Consider the following 23,110-nt stretch of genomic DNA (forward strand, 5'->3'; position numbering starts at 1 on the left):
GTATCAACTCCATTGAAAAAATTCCAACGTTTACTATTGGAGACTTTGAATTCCCTCTCCCTACTGTCAAAAACAAATATGATATACTTATTGTTGGGGACATGCATATCCCCACTGAGGTAACCTAGTGTTATTTGAAAGTTCTCTTGTTCCATTTCATTCAAAAAAAGTTTGTCAATAAGACTTGATCAACCTTATTGATGGATTCTTTTTTACGGGCATGAGATGGATGAATTTAGAAAGCACAACCTTTTGTACCCAACTTTTATTTTCTGTTCCATAGTTTCAATTTAGTAAAAAAATGCTATTATTTCTCTGTTTTTTGTTTTATCCGTGCAATAGAAAAATGACCTAAAAATAAAAGTTCTCAGAACGCCCTGAAAATTTACTATGATTTTTCTGGGAATATTTAAGAATTTTTTGTCGTGAGAACACATCAGGGGGCTGCACGAGTGGGCCACAAGCCTGCAGGGCGCGACCACCCCCTCGGTGCACCCCTGGCTTGTGGGTCCCACGTGGGGCCCCTTCACTTATTCCAGCACCCATCCACTCCGTCTTCCTCCTGAAAAAATCCAACCGTTGCTCAAACCCATGTTTTAGCTCATCTTGCTGCCATTTTTGATCTCCTTGCTCAAAGCTTCACTTGCAAAACTACTTTAGGGGATTGTTCATCGGTATGTAACTCCTCCAATGGTCCAATTAGTTTTTGTTTTAGTTCTTTATATATTGCAAATTTTTGCTGCTGTGGTGACCTTGTTCTTGAGCTTGCATGTAAAATTTGTAGGGTCCCAAGTAGTTTTGATGCATGATATAGATTCTAGGCACTTGTGGGAGTAGTTGCTATAAGTTTTGATTGACTTTCGTTCATTTTTATGTGGAGTCACTAAAAATTTCAGATTTATTTTTCAGAGAAAGAAAGATGTTAAGGAGAATATACCAAGGTGGTTCCTCGAGCAACAAGACCCCGAGACTCGCGATACGCGAGCCCGACTTTGAAGCACCAAGGGAAGCTCAAGTGCGGCCTTGTGAATGGCCGTCGGATCCATTCATGGTTCACGCCGGATTCAAGGAAGAATTTTATGTGTACATACAAAATGTTGGCCTTGACGATTTTGTTTCAGGCCAATGCAAGCAATAATATCCACTCACTGATTCCTTCGTGCGAAGGTTTGAATTTTCATCCAGGCATAATACACATTCCGTTCTATTTAATCTTTATGATGAATCTTATACTATGGACCTAGAAGATTTTAACCATGCATGCAAAATTCCACAATGGGGTAGCCATAGTGATCCTCACAAAACCGAATTTGATGATTTTCTTGCTAGCATCACTGTGGGAGAAACAAGAAATATCACACAGGCTACCTTGGGGAGCATTCACTTTCCTGCCATACATTATCTTGCTCTCTTGATAGGTAGATGTTTTAACGGTAAGCATGAGCATAGCCACCTTTGTGTACCTGACCTTAGTATTCTTAAGAGTGCGGTCGTGGGTGATAGACGATATAAATTGGGAGCTATTATTGCTAGGAGGCTACATAAAAATGCTAAGGATGAAGATTTATTTGGTGGAATTTATGCCACCAGTGTAGCTAATTATCTTGGGATACCTATAAGGGAGAATGATATTGAGTTACCACTTGCTTTTCTTGACTATGAAGCTCTGGTGTGCTATCAGTTTCTTAAAAGAAATGAACAACCCCTCCTATACCGACTACTTTTTATAGACAACATGCTGTCCATATTACCCTTCCTGCTCCTGCCTTCTTTAATTTTCATGAAAAACGGAGATACTTTATAACTAGAGAGGAGGCAGACGAGTACGAGAGAGAGGCGAAAGGCGCTCGCCTCCATGCTGAAGCCGTTCAGGCGGCAGCCGCCGCAGCCCAGTACAACCCCAACTATGACTTTGGATATTATCCGGGCCAGCCATGGCCTTAGACCAACTTAGGCCAAAAGCCTAAGCTTGGGGGAGTACGTATTTCTCACCGACATTACATTCATGTTCACACACTCATTCTAGTTGTCGGTGTGTTCATACTTTTTCATTGTACCATCCATGGTAGTTTATTTCTTCTTTTTGTTCTCTTCTTGTGTGTTTCATTAACTTTGGAAAATCCAAAAAAATAGTTCTAGCTTTACCTTCTAGTTTGTTTAAGTTGTAGTGTTAAAAGAAAACCCAAAAAGATTTTTCATTCTTCTTTTGCTTGTTGGTGGCTTTCCCGTGTAAATAGTTTTTCTTTCTTCTTTGGGTCGTAAGGAGAAGAACACGATGACATGGTGAGTGTCTCTCATATGCATTATCGTTTATCTATCAGAGAGCCCATATTACCTCGTCTTCTCCTTTGAGTTATTTCTTGCAGATTCCAGCTTATTCCAATGCACGTGCACTCTTATTATTATTACTCACATTGTTCGGTCGTGCAAGTGAAAGGCAATAATGACGATATATGATGAAGTGACGGAGGTGGATTAAAGCTGGTATGAACTCGACCTATTTTGTTTTTGTAAATATGATTAGCTCATCGTTCTGGATTCATCTTGTTATGAATTGAACATGTTTGCAATGACAATTAGAGATTATAATTACTTATGCCATGCTTAATTAGCTAGGAGTGAATAATGGTTTGTGTTGAGTGCCAACATGCATATCAAAATGGTTGTGATGTAGTATGACAGAATGGTATCCTCCTCCGAATGATTCGAGTGGCTTGACTTGGCACATGTTCACGCATGTAGTTGAAACAAAACCAACATAGCCTCCACGATGTTTATGTTCATGGTGATTTATATCCTACTCATGTTTGCATTCAATGTTGGTTAATCTCAAAGCATGTTTAGGACTGTTGTTGCTCTCTAGTTGGTCGCTTCCCAGTCTCTTGATAGCCTCCACTTGTACTAAGCGGGAATACTGCTTGTGCATCCATTTCCATAAACCCAACATTGTTCCATATGAGTCCACCATGCCTACCTATATGCGGTATTTACCTGCCGTCCCAAGTAAATTTGCATGTGCCATACTCTAAACCTTCAAATAAATATTTTGTTTTGTATGCCCGAATCGCTCATGTAGTGGCCAGGGGTTGTCACTATCTTCCATGCTAGTTGGGTTATTCTCACGATATGTGTTGATTCACTATCATTCACAAGAAAGTGACTGGTATTCGGGATGCCCGGTTCCATGCTCAAAAGTCAAATCAAAGTATAACAAAACAAAACTCCCCCAGGATTGTTGTTTGTATGGACGGTACCCGTGGATTCGGCCCGCCGTGGAGTGTGATCGATTGGTGGAGGGGGAGTATAAACTTTACTATTATGTTTGGGAACCGCCTATAATGTATCTAGCATGGAATATATTGAGATTCCTTAGTTGTTATGTTGACAATGAAAGCATACCGCCAAAAATCTTGATTCATCCCTATTTTAAAAGCTCGAGCTCTCGCACCCCTGTAAATCAATGCTTCCCTCTGCGAAGGGCCTATCCATTTTACTTTAATGTTGACTCATCCTCTTCTTATAAAAAGGCACCAGTTAGAGAGCACCACTGTCATTTGTATGTTTTGTTATTAATTGATATTGAGTATGAGTATGACTGGATCTCTTTTACCATGAATTACAATGTCTAGTCAGTCCTTGTTCTTCGGAGGTGCTCTGCATTTATGTTTTGCGGTCTCAGAAAGGGCTAGCGAGATACCACTTTATCATATTGTATTATGATTGTTTTGATAAAATTGTTGTCATCCGAGACTTATTATTATTGCTCGCTAGTTGATTATGCCATTGATATAAGTAAATATGAGACCTAAATATTATTGTTAATGTGGTTAATCTATAATCTTAGCTGAAGATATGAACATCAGTTAAACATATTTACAACAACAAGATCAAACAGAGTTTGTAAAAGTTTTTCTTTATCACTTTTACTTTATCAACTGAATTTCTTGAGGACAAGCAAATGTTTAAGCTTGGGGGAGTTGATACGTCTCCAATGTATCTACTTTTCCAAACTCTTTTGCCCTTGTTTTGGACTCTAATTTGCATGATTTGAATGGAACTAATCCGGACTGACGCTGTTTTCAGCAGAATTGCCTTGGTGTTATTTTTGTGCGGCAATAAAAGTCCCCGGATTGACCTGAAAATTTACAGAGAATATTTTTGGAATTAATAAAAAATATTGGATAAAGAATCAACCGGAGAGGGGCCACCACCTGGCCACAAGCCTGCAGGGCGCCCCCCTAGGGCGCGCCCCTGGCTTATGGGGCCCTGTGGCTCCTCCTACCTCGTTTCAACTTCTATATATTCCTATTCGAGGAGAAAAAAAATAGAGAGAAGAGTTCATCACGTTTTACGATACGGAGCCGCCGCCACCTCGTGTTCTTCCTCGGGAGGGCAGATGTGGAGTCTGATTTAGGCTCCGGAGAGGGGAAATTGACACCGTCATCATCACCAACCATCCTTCATCACCAATTTCATGATGCTATCCGCCGTTCATGAGTAATTCCATCGTAGGCTTGCAGGACGGTGATGGGTTGGATGAGATCTATCATGTAATCAAGTTAGTTTTGTTAGGGTTTGATCCCTAGTATCCACTATGTTCTCAAATTGATGTTGTTATGACTTTGCTATGCTTAATACCTGTCACTAGGGCCCGAGTGCCATTATTTCAGATCTGAACCTATTATGTTTTCATGAATATATATGTGTTCTTGATCCTATCTTGCAAATTTTAGACACCTATTATGAGTTATGATCCGCATCCCCCAGGGTGACAATAACTAGGATTCTTTCCAATGATTACCGTAGTTTGAGGAGTTCATGTATTCATTGAGTGCTATTGCTTTGGTACGGTTCTCTATTAAAAGGAGGCATTAATATCCCTTAGTTTCCATTAGGAGCCCGCTGCCATGGGAGGGTAGGACAAAAGATGTCATGCAAGTTTTTTTCCATAAGCACATATGACTATATATGGAATACATGCTTATATTACATAGATGAACTGGAGCTAGTTCTGTATCACCCTATGTTATGACTGTTGCATGATGAATGCCATCCGACATAATTATCCATCACTGATCCATTGCCTACGAGCTTTCCACATATTGATCTTTGTTAGTTACTTTTCCGTTGTTATTGTTACAACCACTACAAAACTGCTACTATCACGTTTGCCACCATTACCGGTACTTACATACTACTTTGCTACTAAATACTTTGTTGCAGATATTAAGTCTTTCAGGTGTGGTTGAATTGACAACTCAGCTGGTAATACTCGAGAATATTCTTTGACTCCCCTTGAGTCGAATCAATAAATTTGGATTGAATACTCTACCCTCGAAAATTGTTGCGATCCCCTATACCTGTGGGTTATCAGTGCCCCCGAGATGGTGTGCGGATAAGATGGATTGTTGGGAGGCGTTGGTGGATGAGTGGTTGATACGTCTCCAACGTATCTATAATTTTTTATGGTTCCATGCTATTATCATGTCAAACTTTGGATATTTTGTATGCCTTTTATATCTTTTTTGGGACTAACCTATTAACTCAGTGCCAAGTGCCAGTTCCTGTTTTTTCCGTCTTTTTGACCCTTTTCAGAGGAGAATATTAAACGGAGTCCAAACGGAATAAAACCTATGAAAAGATTTTTTCCGGAACAGAAGAAACGCACGGAGCTTGAGAACCAAGGCAGAGGGCGCCAGGGGAGGCCACAAGCCCCCTAGCCGCGGCCTGTGGGGCGCGCCTAGCAGGCTTGTGGGCCCCCTGTGGCTCCTCTGCCCTACTTCTTCCGCCTATAAATCCCCGAAAAAACCAAAACCACGAGAGAGAGCCACGAAAATACTTTTCCGCCGCCGCAAGCTTCTGTCTCCGCAAGATCCCATCTGGGGCACGTTCTGGTGCCCTACCGGAGGGGGGATTTGGACACGGAGGGCTTCTCCATCAACACCATTGCCTCTCCGATGATGCGTGAGTATTTCACCATAGACCTTCAGGTCCATAGCTAGTAGCTAGATGGCTTCTTCTCTCTCTTGGATCTTCAATACAAAGTTCTCCATGATCTTCATGGAGAACTATCCGATGTAATCGTCTTTTGCGGTGTGTTTGTCGAGATCCGATGAATTGTGGATTTATGATCAGATTATCTATGAATCTTATTTGAGTTTCTTTTTATCTCTTATATGCATGATTTCATATCCTTGTTATTCTCTTCGAGTTGTGGGTTTTTTTTGGCCAACTTGATCTATGATTCTTGCAATGGGAGAAGCGAGTGGTTTTGGGTTCATACCATGCGGTGACCTCACCCAGTGAAAGAAGGGCTAGCGAGGCACGCATCATGTTGTTACCATCAAGGATAAAAAGATGGGGTTTATATCTATTGCATAAATTTATCCCTCTACATCATGTCATCTTGCTTAAGGCGTCTCTCTGTTTGTCATGAACTCAATACAATAGATGCATGCTGGATAGCGGTCGATGTGTGGAGTAATAGTAGTAGATGCAGAAAGTATCGGTCTAATTGTCTCAGACGTGATGCCTATATGTATGATCGTTGCCTTAGATATCGTCATGACTTTGCGCGGTTCTATCAATTGCTCGACAGTAATTCGTTCACCCATCGTAATATTTGCTATCTTGAGAGAAGCCTCTAGTGAAGACTATGGCCCCCGGGTCTACTTCACATCATATTTTCAGCCCTACACTTTTACTTTGTTGCACTTTCTGCCTTTAGATCTCACCTTGCAATGAATAGTGAAGGGATTGACAACCCCTTTGTAGCGTTGGGTGCAAGTTTGCTGTTTTTGCGCAGGTACATTGGTGCCTCATCTTGATACTCCTACTGGATTGATACCTTGGTTCTCAAAATGAGGGCAATACTTACTGCTACTGTGCTGCATCACCCTTTCCTCTTCAAGGGAAAAACCAACGCAAGCTCAAGAGGTAGCAAGAAGAATTTCTAGCATCGTTGCCGGGGAGGAGGATCAAGTCAAGAATAGTCTCCCGTCAACGTGCCAATTTCTGGCACTGTTGCCGGGGAGCATCAAGTGAAGCTTGTCCAAGTAAGTGTCGCAAACTCATATCTTGCATTTACTTTTTTTTTGCCTCTCGTTTTCCTCTCCCCCACTTCTGAAAAACAAAAAAATACAAAAATATTTGCCTTTTTCGTTCGCCCTTTTTTTCGCTTGCTTTCTGTTCGCTTGTGTGCTTGTCTGCTTGCTGAAGTCACCATGACTGAAAACACCAAACTTTGTGACTTCTCGAATACTAATAATAATGATTTTATTAGTACTCCGATTGCTCCCGCCACTAGTGCGGAATCATATGAAATCAATGCTGCTTTGCTGAATCTTGTTATGAAAGAGCAATTCTCTGGCCTTCCTAGTGAAGATGCCGCATCCCATCTTAATACCTTCATTGAGTTATGTGATATGCAAAATAACAAAGATATGGATAATGATGTGATTAAACTGAAGCTATTTCCATTCTCATTGCGAGATCGAGCAAAAACTTGGTTTTCATCTTTGCCCAAAAATAGTATTGATTCTTGGAACAAGTGCAAAGATGCTTATATATCCAACTATTTTCCACCGGCTAAGATTATCTCTCTCCGTAATGATATCATGAATTTTAAGCAACTTGATCATGAACATGTTGCAAAATCTTGGGAGAGAATGAAATTGATGATTAGAAATTGTCCCGCTCATGGCTTGAGTCTTTGGATGATTATACAAATCTTCTATGCTGATTTGAATTTTGCTTCTAGAAATATATTGAACTCCGCCTCCGGTGGAACTTTCGTGGAAATCACATTAGGATAAGCCACAAAACTCCTAGACAATATCATGACAAACTATTCTCAGTGACACACTGAAAGGTCACCTACTAGTAAAAAAGTGCACGCTATAGAAGAAATTAACTCATTGAGTGCTAAGATGGATGAGTTAATGAAATTGTTTGCTAGTAAAGGTGCTCCTTTAGATCCAAATGGTATGCCCTTGTCTTCCTTGATTGAGAGTAGCAATGAAAGCTTGGATGTTAATTTTGTTGGTAGGAATAATTTTGGCAACAACAATGCTTTTAGAGGAAACCATATTCCTAGGCCTTTTCCTAGTAATCCCTATAATAACTTTCGCAACTCCTACAACAATGCTCATGGAAATTACAATAAATTACCCTCTGATCTAGAGAGTAATATTAAAGAGTTTATCAACTCGCAAAAGATTTTCAATGCGCCCATAGAAGAAAAACTACTCAAAATTAATGATTTGGCTAGGAGCGTTGATAGAATGTCTCTTGATATTGATGCTTTGAAAGTTAGATGTGCTCCTCCCAAGATAAATATGGATGAAACTTTGAAAGCTATGCGTGTTTCCACGAATGAGAGTAAAGAAAGAACCGCCCAAATTCGTGCTAGACATGAATGGCTTAAAAAGGCGTGTTCTCGTGATGAGAATCACGAAGATCTTAAAGTGCTTGGTGTGACTCCCATTGAATAGTTGTTTTCTAGTGTCAAACCTAATGATGATGGGGCTGGATATGAATCCACTTTGGATGAAAAACGCCCCAATGATTCGGAGTCCATCTATCCTGATGCTAAAAGCATTGAAAGTGGAGTAGAGGATATCAAAACTTTGAGTAGTAATGAAACTACTACTTTGGATTTCAAGGAATTCAATTATGATAGTTGCTTTTTGATTGAATGTATTTCCTTGATGCATTCCATGCTAAACTCTCCACACGCTTATAGCAAAAACAAGGCCTTTACCGATCATATCGCCGATGCTATGATGAAGAGAAACTTGAATTGGAAGTTTCTATTCCTAGAAAACTTCATGATGAGTGGGAACCTACTATCAAAATCAAGATCAAAAACTATGAATGCAATGCTTTGTGTTATTTGGGTGCTAGTGTTTCCGTGATTCCAAAGTCTTTATGTGATGTTCTAGGCTTCAATGAGATTGATGAGTGCTCTCTTAATTTGCATCTTGCGGATTCTAATGTTAAGAAACCTATGGGAAGGATTAATGATGTTCTTATTATTGCAAATAGGAACTATGTACCCGTAGATTTCATTGTGCTTGATATTGATTCCAATCCTACATGTCCTATCATTCTTGGTAGACCTTTCCTAAGGACTATTGGTGCTATCATCGATATGAAGGAAGGGAATATTAGATTTCAATTTCCATTAAAGAAGGGCATGGAACATTTTCCTAGAAATAAAATAAGATTGCCTTATGAATCCATGACGAGGACTACTTATGGTTTGTGTACCAAAGACGACGATACGTGATTCTATCGCCTTATGCCTAGCTAAGGGCGTTAAACAATAGCGCTTGTTGGGAGGCAACCCAATGAATTTATCTTTGCTTTTTTGCTTTCTGTTTTGTTGCGTCCACACCATCAAAATTATGTTATGATTGTGTCTTTTGTGTTTCTTTTTGTGTTTGAGCCAAGTAAAACCTTTATGACTAGTTTTGGTGATGGTTGTTTAATCATGCTGGAAAAAGACAGAAACTTTTTGCTCACACAATTATTTTTCATTTTTATCCAGAAAGAGCTTTTGAGTTGATTCTTTTTGCTGCTGGTTCATATTCCAATTTCCCAAATTTTCGTAATTGTTCAGAATTTTTGAGATACCAGAAGTATACGGAGTATACAGATTGCTACAGACTGGTCTGTTTTTGACAGATTTTGTTTTTGTTGTGTTGATTGCTTATTTTGATGAAACTATAGATAGTATCGTGGGGTACTAGCCATGGAAAAGTGAGATTACAGTAATCTAACACCAATATAAATAGAAATCAAGTTTTCTACAGTACCTAAAGAGGTGGTAGTTTGTTTTCTTGTGCTAATGATATCATGAGTTTCTGTTTCAGTTTTGTGTTGTGAAGTTTTCAAGTTTTGGGTGATGTTCTCATGGACAAAGGGATAAAGAGTGGAAAGAGCTCAAGCTTGGGGATGCCCAAGGCATCCGAAGCCAACTTCAAGGATACCAAAAGCCTAAGCTTGGGGATGCCCCAGGAAGGCATCCCCTCTTTCGTCTTCAATCCATCGGTAACATTACTTGGAGCTTTATTTTTATTCACCACATGATATATATTTTGCTTGGAGCGTCGTGTATTATAGGAGTCTTTTATTTTTGTTGTGTCACAATCATCCTTGCTGCACACCTTTTGAGAGAGACATGCACTCATGTGAATTTGCTAGAATACTCATTGAGCTTCGCTTATATCTTTTGAGTTAGGCAATTTAGCTCACATGTGCTTCACTTATATCTTTTGAGCTAGATAACTTTGCTCTAAGTGCTTCACTTAGATCTTTTAGAGCACGGTGGTGTCATATTTTGGAGAAATAAGAACTCTCGATCTTCACTTATATCTTCTTGATAGTGCTCTCTGTGAGTAACTTGGTAGTTGGCTTGTGCTATGAAAGTAGTCCTAAAGATGATAAACATCCAAAGAGGATACAATAAAACTTCCATATTCATGTGCATTGATTAGAAAGAGAAGTTTGATTCCTCTCAATTAGTTTTGAGACATGGATTTGGTAATATTAAGAGTCATGTTAGTAGGGTGTTGTGAATCTAGAAATACTTGCGTTGAAGTTAGTGATTCCCGTAACATGCACGTATGGTGAACCGCTATGTTAGGAAGTCAGGGCATAATTGATTTATTGATTGTCATCCTTTGTGTTGCGGTTGGGATCGCGCGATGGTTAACACGTACCAACCCTTCCCCTAGGAGTATGCGTTTAGCACTTTGTTTTGATTGTTAATAAAAACTTTCACAATAAGTATGTGAGTTCTTCATGACTAATGTGAGTCCATGATATAGATGCACTTTCACCTTCCACCATTGCTAGCCTCTCTAGTGCCACGCAACTTTCGCCGGTACACAAAACCACCATAGACCTTCCTCAAAACAGCCACCATACCTACCTATCATGGCCTTTTCATAGCCATTCCGAGATATATTGCCATGCAACTCCCACCGTTCCATCTCATAACTTGTGCCGTCACTTACATATTGCCATTGCATGATCGTAAGATAGCTAGCGAGTCATACGCTAAGCTAGATCATTGCACATCCTGCTACACTTCCGGAGGCATTTCCTATAAGAGTCATAATTGTTCTAAGCTTTGAGCTGTGAGTAAATAAGAGTGTGATGATCATCATTATTAGAGCATTGTCCCATGTGAGGAAATAAAAAAAAGGCCAAAGTTGCCCACAAAGAAATATATGGAAAGAGGCCAATGAGCACAAACAAAAAAAAAGAGAAGGGACAATGCTACTATCTTTTTCCACACTTGTGCTTCATAATAGCACCATGTTCTTCATGATTGAGAGTCTCTTGTTTTGTCACCACCATATACTAGTGGGAATCTTCATTATATAACTTGGCTTGTATATTCCAATGATGGGCTTCCTCAAAATTTCCCTAGGTCTTCGTGAGCAAGCAAGTTGGATGCACACCCACTAGTTCTCCTTTTGAGCTTTCACATACTTATAGCTCTAAGTGCATCCATTGCATGGTAATCCCTACTCTTTCACATTGATATCTATTGATGGGCATCTCCATAGCCCTTTGATATGCCGAGTCGATGTGACCATCTCCTCCTTTTTGTCTCACAACTTCCACCACACTCTATTTCACCTATAGTGCTATATCCATGGCTCACGCTCATGTATTGCGTGAGAGTTGAAAAAGGTTTGAGAAAATAAGAGTGCAAAAACAATTACTTGGCCAATACCGGGGTTGTGCATGATTTAAATTCGTTGTGTGGGGATGATGGAGCATAGCCAGACTATATGATTTTGTAGGGATAATTTTCCTTGGCCTTGTTATTTCGAAAGTTCATGATTACCTTGCTAGTTTGCTTGAAGTATTATTGTTTTCATGTCAATAGCAAACTATTGTTTTGAATCTTACGGATCTGAACATTCATGTCACATGAAAGAAGTTACAAAGGACAAATATGCTAGGTAGCATTCCACATCAAAAATTCAGTCTTTATCACTTCCCTACTCGAGGACGAGCAGGAGTTAAGCTTGGGGATGCTTGATACGTCTCCAACATATCTATAATTTTTTATGGTTCCATGCTATTATCTTGTCAAACTTCAGATGTTTTGTATGCCTTTTATATCTTTTTTGGGACTAACCTATTAACTCAGTGCCAAGTGCCAGTTCCTGTTGTTTCCGTGTTTTTGACCCTTTTGAGAGGAGAATATTAAACGGAGTCCAAACGGAATAAAACCTCCGAAAGGATTTTTTCCGGAACAGAAGATACGCAGGGAGCTTGAGAACCAAGGCAGAGGGCGCCAGGGGAGGCCACAAGTCTCCTAGCCTCGGCCTCGGGGTCCGCGCCTAGCAGGCTTGTGGGCCCCCTGTGGCTCCTCTTCCCTACTTCTTCCGCCTATAAATCCCCGAAAAATCCAAAACCACGGGAGAGAGCCACGAAAATACTTTTCCGCCGCCGCAAGCTTCTGTCTCCGCAAGATCCCATATGGGGCACGTTCTGGTGCCTTGTCGGAGGGGGATTCGGACACGGAAGGCTTCTCCATCAACACCATTGCCTCTCCGATGATGCGTGAGTAATTCACCATAGACATTCGGGTCCATAGCTAGTAGCTAGATGGCTTCTTCTCTCTCTTGGATCTTCTATACAAATTTCTCCATGATCTTCATGGAGATCTATCCGATGTAATCTTCTTTTGCAGTGTGTTTGTCGAGATCCGATGAATTGTGAATTTATGATCAGATTATCTATGAATCTTATTTTAGTTTCTTCTGATCTCTTATATGCATGATTTCATATCCCTGTAATTCTCTTCGAGTTGTGGGTTTTGTTTGGCCAACTTGATCTATGATTCTTGCAATGGGAGAAGTGCTTGGTTTTGGGTTCATACCGTGTGGTGACCTCACCCACTGACAGAAGGGGTAGCGAGGCACGCATCTTGTTGTTGCCATCAAGGGTAAAAAGATGGGGTTTATATCTATTGCATGAATTTATCCCTCTACATCATGTCATCTTGCTTAAGGCGTTACTCTGTTTGTCATGAACTCAATACACTAGATGCATGCTGGATAGCGGTCGATGTGTGGAGTAATAGTAGTAGATGCAGAAAGTATCGGTTTACTTGTCTCGGACGTGATGCCTATATGTATGATCATTGCCTTAAATATTGTCATGACTTTGCGCGGTTCTATTAATTGCTCGACAGTAATTCGTTCACCCACCGTAATATTTGCTATCTTGAGAGAAGCCTCTAGTGAACACTATGGCCCCCCGAGTCTACTTCACATCATATTTTCAGCCCTACACTTTTACTTTGTTGCACTTTCCGCCTTCAGATCTCACCTTGCAATCAATCGTGAAGGGATCGACAACCCCTTTGTAGCGTTGGGTGCAAGTTTGCTGTTTTTGCGCAGGTACATTGGTGCCTCATCTTGATACTCCTACTGGATTGATACCTTGGTTCTCAAACTGACGGAAATACTTACTGCTACTATGCTGCATCACCCTTTCCTCTTCAAGGGAAAAAAACCAACGCAAGCTCAAGAGGTAGCAGTGGTGCATGGGCGAATGGCAAGCCATCCACGACAATGCGAAGGACCGGCGTGCCCAAATGGTAGGTGTGCCACACCATCAAGGCAGCACCAACTTATTTTAGTTTGGACGAAACTGGGTATGTGGTTTGCTTCATGATTCATGCAATTCATTCTTCATGCTGGCTTGAGCCCTTTATTAATACTTTGTTCTCTCTTTTAGGTGCATCACAACAACATGGAGGTGCCACATGTGTACGACCTCTATGGCATGGCCCATACTGCCTCCGAAAAGAAGGTCAAGGCATTCTCTGAGTCTAACCTCGATCATCCTGAGAAGTTCACCAACATCTCCTCCCACAACAAGCTCGTGAGATACAAGGAGGCGGGTAAGGCAAGGAAAGGGGAGGACTTTAACCCGAGCCAGGAATCTTTGGATCCAGAGTTGGTGATGATATCTGGTGGCGGGAAGCTCCATGGCTCGATAGCCATTGGAGATGGGCTGATACATTGTCCTCTCACTCTCCCGGAGATCAAGGCACGCCACACAAGCTCCTGTCCTGAGATAAGGCCTCGTCCACGGCCAGACGATCTCGCCATTGAGGTTAGTTATACGGACTCAGGAAACTTTCCTCCATTACATTGTGTGTGTGGCCATCGATGATTACAATGCCAACGAGGAGTGGTGTTGCACGCTTCTCTTCAGAGAGAGAAAGAGAGCGACAATTCATGAGCTTCTGCAGGAGAGGGACCGGGTGGCGACGGAGAGGGACCGGGTGGCAGCGGAGATGGATCGGGCCGGGGAGGAGAAGACGGCTCGGTTGTTGGAGGAGGAGAGGGCACGAAATGAGGCGGCTCATCGGGCCATGTACGAGATCCTTGTGGTAACTTTCTTTTTCACATTAGCCAAATCATGCACGTAATGTCCATTTCATTACTAACTAATATGTATGACTCTTCAAAACTAAATATGCAGTCTATTGCGAGAAGACTGGCCACACCCCTCCGCCGATGCCAGACATTTTTTCTGTTGGAACGGTTAGTTTCATTTGAATGGTCATTAGTTACTAGCATTAACATTTGAGTGTCATCATGCTAACAAGAATTGCAAAATATCTTTGGTGCAGAATAATTCCCGTGCAACATCGCACAACCCTTCTCTAGGGCAACCTTCTCTAGGTGAACCCGCCCGAAGCAACCCCGGTGATTCACATCCTTGATGATGAGGACGGTAAATTTTCTCTAGTGTTCTTCTTAACAAATGCATAATTAGCTTCGTACATGCGAGTTAGCCCTATTATGCGACATACTTATCTTATTTTCCCCATGAAAGACATACTTAGCTAATTATCCTCCAAAATGACATAATTAGCTTATTTAGTTCATTTATGACATAATTAGCCCAGTTAGGTCAAAAATAGCATAAGAACTTTGGTTAGCTCAGAAATGTCATATACTTATCTTATCTTTCTCCTAAATGACATAATAAGCTCAAAATAAGATAAGTATTGTAATCATCTTCTCTTTCTTCTTCTCCTTATTTTTCTCCTTCTTCTTCTTATTCTCCTCCTTCTTCTTCTCCTACTCCTCCTTCTTCTTGTCTTTCTCCTCCTCCTTGTTCTTCTTATCCTCTTTCTTCTTCTCCTTCTCCTTCTTCTTCTTCTTCTCCTCCTCCTCCTTCTTCTCCTTCTCCTACTCCTCCTCCTCCATCTTCTTCTTCTCCTTCTTCTTCTTCTTATCCTCCTCCTCCTCCTCCTTCTCTTCCTCCTCCTCCTCCTTCTTCTTCTGCTTCTCCTTCTTCTTCACCTTCTCCTTCTTATTCTCCTTCTTCTGCTTCTTCTCCTTCTCCTCCTCCTTCTTCTCCTTCTTCTCCTTCTCCTTCTCCTTATCCTTCTCCTTCTCTCTCCTTCTCCTTCTCCTTCTCCTTCTCCTTCTCCTTCTCCTTCTCCTTCTCCTTCTCCTTCTACTTCTCCTGCTCCTTATGCTTCTCCTTCTGCTTCTCCTCCTCCTCCTCCTCCTTCTTCTTCTTCTTCTTCTTCTTCTTCTTCTTATTCGTCCTCCTCCTCCTCCTCTTCTTCTTCTTATTCCTCTTCTTCTTATTATTCCTCTTCTTCTTCTTCTTCTTCTTCTTCTTTGCCATCAGCTGGTGACCCAAGCAGACGGCAAAGCCCCCCGCCACGGCAGACGGCAAAGACCCCCCCACCAACGGTAGACGGCAAAGCCCCCCCCCCCTGCGCGGTAGATGGCAAAGCCCCCCTCCCCACGGCACACAACAAAGTCTCCCCCCATGGAAGACGGAAAAGTCTCCGTCAGCTATCTAACAGAGTAGGTCCCTATCGGTTGTCGTCTAGTTTACTTTGCCGTCTGCTTGCTATGGCGGACCGATGGCAAAGAACTTTGTCGTCCACTACTAGGCGGCAGACGGCAAAGGACGTCTTCACCAGCGCTAGCTACCGTGGAAATTTTGTCGTCCGCCGTCGGACGGCAAAAGTCTTTGTCGTTCGTGGAGTGGCCCTTTGTTGTCCGCTATGGCAGACGACAAAGAATATGATTCGTGTAGTGCAAGCGTTTTTGTGAGCCTTCTTGATCTCATCGAGGTAGCCATAAATTTTATTCTCATGCCCACCTTCGTGGGAGCTTGAGGGGAGACATACACAATGTGTTGGGGAGGGATCTCTGCAGGAGCTGAGCACGGTGGGGCTTGCTGGAGTGAGGAGAAGCGCAAGAAGTAAGGTGGAGGGGTAGCACTATGTCTTGCTTAGAGCGAGATCTAGCGTGCTTTCGCGCTTGGCACCTCCCTAAATGGGTCGGCCCAAACGTGTGGGAGGTCACAGCCTTGTTTCAATATTTTTTTCATGTTTTTTGTTTGTTTTTTCTTTCTTCTTTACTTTTGTTTATACTTCCACATATTATAAGCAAATATATTACAAAAACTAATTTCCATAAATGAATTTAAAAAATGTTAAATGTGTCAAAAGCATGTACGTAAAATGTATACAAAAGATATACAATGTGTGTGTAAAAAGTTCATCAAGTATTTTTAAAATGTTGATAAAGCATTTGAAAAATATACCAAACAAGTAGTTAAAAAATGTTAATCGAGCTTTTAGAAATGTTAAACATGTACAGAAAAATATTGGCCATGTATTTAGAAAATGTTAAATATGTAAAAAATAATATTGTATCGTATTAAAAATATTAAACTTTCATTTGGAAAAGGTTAATCAAGCATTTTGTAAATGTTAATCATATATAGAAAAAATGTTGATGATGTTTTAAAAATAACTAATCTTGCATTTCAAAAATAAAATAATCAAGCATTCAAAAATATTAAATATGAAAAGAAAAATGTTGACCATGCATTAAAAAATAACATTGCATTAAGAAAATATTAATTATGCATTTAAAATATTAAAATGTGTACAGAAAAAATGTTCATCATATATTATATTTTTATTAAATTCACAATTAAAAATATTAATCAAGCATATCAAAAATATGAAATTAAATATGTATAAAAAAATGTTGACCATCCATTCGAAAACTGAAAAAGAAGCAAAACCAAATATAAATAAATAAATAAAAAGGAAGAAAAGCAAAAATGCCAATAAAAACCAAGAAAGAAACACAAAAAGATGGCGAGAGAAAAACGAGTAAAAACCAAGAAAAAAACAGTGAAAAAATAACACTACGGAAACCACTGAAGAAATAGATAAACCCCAAAGAAAACCTGAAAAAATGGCAAAAAATAGAAGAAACTAGTGCATCATCCACCGTGAGTGATTTGATTTTCTCGATCGAAAACAACGAAAGAAAAAACAAACAAATATGGGCTGGCCTAATATTATAGAGGGGGTGAAAATGCTTTCGACGAGACGAGAGGAACACACTACATAAGCTAGATATAGCCTTTATCGAGGTGACGAGTACTTTTTGCAAAGATCACTTCATCTTTCGAGGTTGTGACAAGTATCGCACTGCATCTACGTGTTGGAATTATGCCTAGAGGCAATAATAAATATAATTATTATTATAATTCCTGTATCAAGATAATAGTTTATTATCCATGCTATAATTGTATTGAATGAAGACTCATTTACATGTGTGGATACATAGACAAAACACCGTCCCTAGCATGCCTCTAGTTGGCTAGCCAGTTGGTCAATGATAGTCAGTGTCTTCTGATTATGAACAAGGTGTTGTTGCTTGATAACTGGATCACGTCATTGGGAGAATCACGTGATGGACTAGACCCAAACTAATAGACGTAGCATGTTGATCGTGTCATTTTGTTGCTACTGTTTTCTGCGTGTCAAGTATTTATTCCTATGACCATGAGATCATATAACTCACTGACATCGGAGGAATGCTTTGTGTGTATCAAACGTCGCAACGTAACTGGGTGACTATAAAGATGCTCTACAGGTATCTCCGAAGGTGTTAGTTGAGTTAGTATGGATTAAGACTGGGATTTGTCACTCCGTGTGACGGAGAGGTATCTCGGGGCCCACTCGGTAATACAACATCACACACAAGCCTTGCAAGCAATGTAACTTAGTGTAAGTTGCGGGATCTTGTATTACGGAACGAGTAAAGAGACTTGCCGGTAAACGAGATTGAAATAGGTATGCGGATACTGACGATCGAATCTCGGGCAAGTAACATACCGAAGGACAAAAGAAATGACATACGGGATTATACGAATCCTTGGCACTGAGGTTCAAACGATAAGATCTTCGTAGAATATGTAGGATCCAATATGGGCATCCAGGTCCCGCTATTGGATATTGACCGAGGAGTCTCTCAGGTCATGTCTACATAGTTCTCGAACCCGCAGGGTCTGCACACTTAAGGTTCGACGTTGTTTTATGCGTATTTGAGTTATATGGTTGGTTACCGAATGTTGTTCGGAGTCCCGGATGAGATCACGGACGTCACGAGGGTTTCCGGAATGGTCCGGAAACGAAGATTGATATATAGGATGACCTCATTTGATTACTGGAAGGTTTTCGGAGTTACCGGGAATGTACCGGGAATGACGAATGGGTTTCGGGAGTTCACCGGGGGGGGCAACCCACCCCGGGGAAGCCCATAGGCCTTGGGGGAGACACACCAGCCCTTAGTGGGCTGGTGGGACAGCCCACAAGTGCTCTATGCGCCAAGAGATGAAAAATCAAGAGGAAAAGAAAAAAAAAGGGAGGAGGTGGGAAAGGAGGAGGACTCCCTCCCACCAAACCTAGTCCAACTCGGTTTGGGGGGGGGAGAGTCCTCCCCCTTGGCTCGGCCGACCCCCTTGAGGGTCCTTGGACCCCAAGGCAAGGCCCCCTCCCTCCCACCTATATATACGGAGGTTTTAGGGCTGATTTGAGACGACTTTTCCACGACAGCCCGACCACATACCTCCACGGTTTTTCCTCTAGATCGCGTTTCTGCGGAGCTCGGGCGGAGCCCTGCTGAGACAAGGTCATCACCAACCTCCGGAGCACCGTCACGCTGCCGGAGAACTCTTCTACCTCTTCGTCTCTCTTGCTGGATCAAGAAGGCCGAGATCATCGTCGAGCTGTACGTGTGCTGAACGTGGAGGTGCCGTCCGTTCGGTACTAGATCGTGGGACTGATCACGGGATTGTTCGCGGGGCGGATCGAGGGACGTGAGGACGTTCCACTACATCAACCGCGTTCTCTAACGCTTCTGCTGTACGGTCTACAAGGGTATGTAGATCACTCATCCCCTCTCGTAGATGGACATCACCATGATAGGTCTTCGTGCGCGTAGGAAAATTTTTGTTTCCCATGCGACGTTCCCAACACTACGTCAGTTGTCACAACGTGAATTTTTTCCTTTTTTCATAGATTCGTTTATTCAAAATGTTTTACCTCCCAAATCATGCGTCATAATCTCGAACCGTTTTCATCATTGGATTCACCGCATCGAGATCTTCAAAACTATATCCCATGTTGATAGATTTCAATAAAATGTTTTTCATGAAAACAACTAAATCAGAAGCATATTTTTTCTTTTCCGAGAGACACGAAGCACAAGCAAATCCGTTTCTCCACGAGAAGTAAGGTCATGCCTCTCATGGCAGGAAAAAAAATGTGTTTTTTACTTTTGCGTGATGCATGGTTGTGCCTCTCGTATAAGCAAATTTGTGCCCTGACAAGAAGGAAATTTGTGCGTCTTACGGAAGGAAAAAATTCGTCTTTTCCTTTCCGAGAGGCATGGTCGTACCTCTCACGAAAAAAAATCCATGCCTTCACGAGAAGTAAATCCGTACCTCTTAGAAGAAAAAAACACATATTTTTTCTTTTGTGAGAGGAACGGTCGTGTCTCTCGGGTAAGCAAATCTGTCCATGCACGATAAGTAAATTCGTACCTCTCGTGGAAGGAAAAAAAATGTGTTTTCCTTTCTAAGAGGCATTATCATGTCTTTCGCGGAAGCAATTTCATGCCTCTAGGCGTAGTAAATTCGTGCCTCTCTAGATCAGAAAAAACAAGTTTTTTTCTTTTACAATAGACATGGTTGTTCCTCACATGTAAGCAAATCCGTACCTTCATGAAAAACAAACACATGCCTCTTGTGAAAGGAAAAAAAGTAACATGTTTTTTCGAGCCAAAATATTTTTTGGGTCCAAAACTTAAGAAAAAAACAAAAAAACAAAAATCATTTAAAAAGGTCAAATATGTGTGCACAAAAATAAAATAAATCCAAAAAAACCAAAACATGACATGTGACGGTGGCTGAGAACGTGTCAAGTGGTTTCAGGCCAGTTAAATTATCTTTGTGGGGGATCACGAAGAAATAGGAAAATCCAATAGACACACATTGCGTCAAGATGTCGGACCTTCACAGAGGTTGAAGAGGGAGGGACGCGATCTGGGCCGGCCCTTGCGGGGATCCCGGTTTTTGTAACCTTCCAAACTTCCCCAACCGTTTTTTGGGGGTTTGGGAACTTTCTATAAGGTTCCCTGAAGCGGTTTTTTTGGTTATTCTTTTTTGTTTTTGTTTGAAAAATGTTCTGGATTTTTAAAAAATGTTTGAGATTTTCAAAAGTTGTTCTTCAAATTCAAAAAATGTTTTTTTTAATTAATGTTCTATATTTTCAAAAAAGTACTGGGTTTTCAAAAAATGTTCTACAAATTCGGAAAATGTTTTTTCTTTTTAGAAAAGAACGTTCTGGATTTTCAAAAAATGTTCTCAATTTTCAAAAAATGTTCGGGAATTTTAAAAATTGTTCTTCAAATTCAAAGAATATTTTTTCTTTTTAGTAAATGTCCTGGAATTTCAGAAAATTATCTGGATTTTCAAAAATTATTCTAGATTTTAAAAAATGTTTTTCAACAATGTTCTTGTTTTTTGAAATTTGTTCTTAAAATTCAAAAAATATTAATATTTTCAACAAAAAATCACGATTATGAATTTGTTCATGATTTTTCAAAATTTGTTCTCAAGATTTAGAAAATGTTTGAGCTTTTAAAAAGTTGCTCGCGCTTCCAAATTTATTCGGGATTTTGAAATTTGTTCTCGGTTTCAAAATTTTATTCTTAAAATTTAAAAACTTTCCATGCTTTAAAAATTTGTTCGTGGTCCCAAATTTGTTTAGGATTTTTCAAAATTGTTCTTGGTTGTAAAATTTCTGCTCAAGAATCAATAATATTTCATCCTTTAAAAAATTATTTGCATTTTCAAATTTGTTCCCTGTTTTAAAAAAAGTTCGAAAAAATGTTTCCCTTTTCAAAAAATGTTCATGTTCCAAAAAGTGTACATAAGTTGAAAAAATGTTCAAAATTTGAAAATATCTTCAGGAATTTGAATAAATGTTCTAGCATTTGAAAAATGTTCTTTATTTTCTAAAAAAATTGCCTTTTCAAAAAATGTTTGTGTTTCAAAAAGTGTACATAAGTTGAAAAAATGTTCCCGATTAAAAATTATTTACAAATTTCATAAAATTTTCTTTTATAAAAATAATTGTTCTAAGTTTTGAAAATGCTCATGTTTTCAAATATATTTGTGTTCTTATAAATTATTCAAAAAATCAAAATAATTTCCATTTATAAATTTTATTCGTAAGTACAAAGGCTGTTTAAGTTTCATAAATTCAAAAAAACAAAAATGTAACCTTTTAGAAAAAAGAGAAAGAGAAACACACAAAAATAAGGAAAAAGAGACAAAAAGGAAAAAAGAAAAAAACTAAAAAAGAGCGAAAAAACCGAGCTGGTTAACTGGCCGGTCCAGTCACTCCCCTAGCGACTCTGGGCCAGTCACTTCGTCCCTCCTGTGCGAAGCCATCGCTATTGGACGCAAAATGCGTGCAATAGGAGGGACCCTCCTGTGCGAAGCCATCGTTATTGGACGCAAAATGCGTCCAGTAGGAGGTCCCGCGAGCGGCGACTAGGAGCTTCTGAAGAAATACTCCTTGATTAGTTGTTCCCTCGGGATGGAGGCGGAAGGGGGCATGTGAGATTTTTTTTTTTTATTGATTGGAAGTTTTTGTTGGTAGCTTACCAAGCTAGCTGCTTGGTGATTTATTTATTTTTTAGAACTGGGCGGGTGTGACATAGTGCGGGGTGCTCATTTGATCTCTACCTGGCCTTTTCGGCCCATACGATTAGATAGCCCAGTGCTACAGTGTTTAAATGCAGCACACCCTGCGTCCTCTGCATCCGTGCTGCTATTTCCACGACGTCTGCCACGCTCCTGAGCCTGTAACTGCCACCAACGCGCCCTCGACGAGAGGAGACAGGAAAGACAGAGAGAGGTCAGGATGGCGCAGGTCTGGGCGGTGTTCCTGGCCGTGGGGTCGCTCGCCATCGGCATGCTCGGGGTGCTCGGCGTCTGGCTCTGCTACCTGTTCCAGGCCGTGGCGCTGGGCCCGCCGCCCGCCCCGCCGCCCGCCCCGCCGCCCGAGACGGTCGACGACGACGACAAGAACGGGCTATCAGAGGCCGAGCTGAGGCAGCTGGGCGGGGTCGTCCAGGCGGAGGCCGCGGACGGCGAGGAGGAGGAGGAGGAGGTCCTCTGCCCCATCTGCCTCGACGCCATGGAGCCCGGCCGCGCCGTGCGCGTCCTCCCCGGCTGCAACCGCGCATTCCACCAGGACTGCGTCGACCGGTGGCTGGCCATCTCGCCGCGCTGCCCCGTGTGCAACATCTGGGCCACGCCGCAGTCGCCGCAGGCCTCGCCGAGGACGGCCAAGGCTGTTCCAGGTCCAGGGTGCTGACATGGGGGCCGCGCGCGCGTTCTTGGTTCTTGACGGTTCTTGGTCTGGCTCTGAACCTCTGATCTTCTTGACCAACTCTAGTTAGTTTTTTTGGCTCGGGAGAGCGGTTCTTGTGAGTCCTTGTCTGCTAGTACATGGTTGTGTATAGGATTCTTGGACGGGAGACTCCATGTAGTTACTACGATTCTAGAAAGAAATGAGTAGGCTTTTTGCAGATTTGGGTCTTTTTTCTTCTATCAGATCGTCACATTTGGCCCCATTGTGTATGTTTGATGAACGAGAAGCAGTAAATGCTCCGAAGATAGGAGATCATGATGTTAAATAGCATATCGATCTTATTAA

The 23,110-nt window shown here is 41.1% G+C and overlaps 1 protein-coding gene across 1 annotated transcript; it reads left to right on the forward strand.

The window, feature by feature from the left end:
• Positions 1–22,222: 22,222 nt before the first annotated feature.
• LOC123402350 (RING-H2 finger protein ATL66-like) lies at positions 22,223–23,110 on the forward strand. Its single transcript, XM_045096264.1, has one exon. It carries the CDS (start codon positions 22,313–22,315, stop codon positions 22,766–22,768), a length of 456 nt encoding a protein of 151 aa, XP_044952199.1. The 5' UTR covers positions 22,223–22,312; the 3' UTR covers positions 22,769–23,110.

Source organism: Hordeum vulgare, chromosome 6H, assembly GCF_904849725.1.
Source record: "Hordeum vulgare subsp. vulgare chromosome 6H, MorexV3_pseudomolecules_assembly, whole genome shotgun sequence".
In the NCBI taxonomy this organism is placed as follows: domain Eukaryota; kingdom Viridiplantae; phylum Streptophyta; class Magnoliopsida; order Poales; family Poaceae; genus Hordeum; species Hordeum vulgare.

Excerpts from the sequence above, each read along its gene's own strand:
- LOC123402350 (XM_045096264.1), top strand. The coding sequence starts at position 22,313 with ATGGCGCAGGTCTGGGCGGTGTTCCTGGCCGTGGGGTCGCTCGCCATC.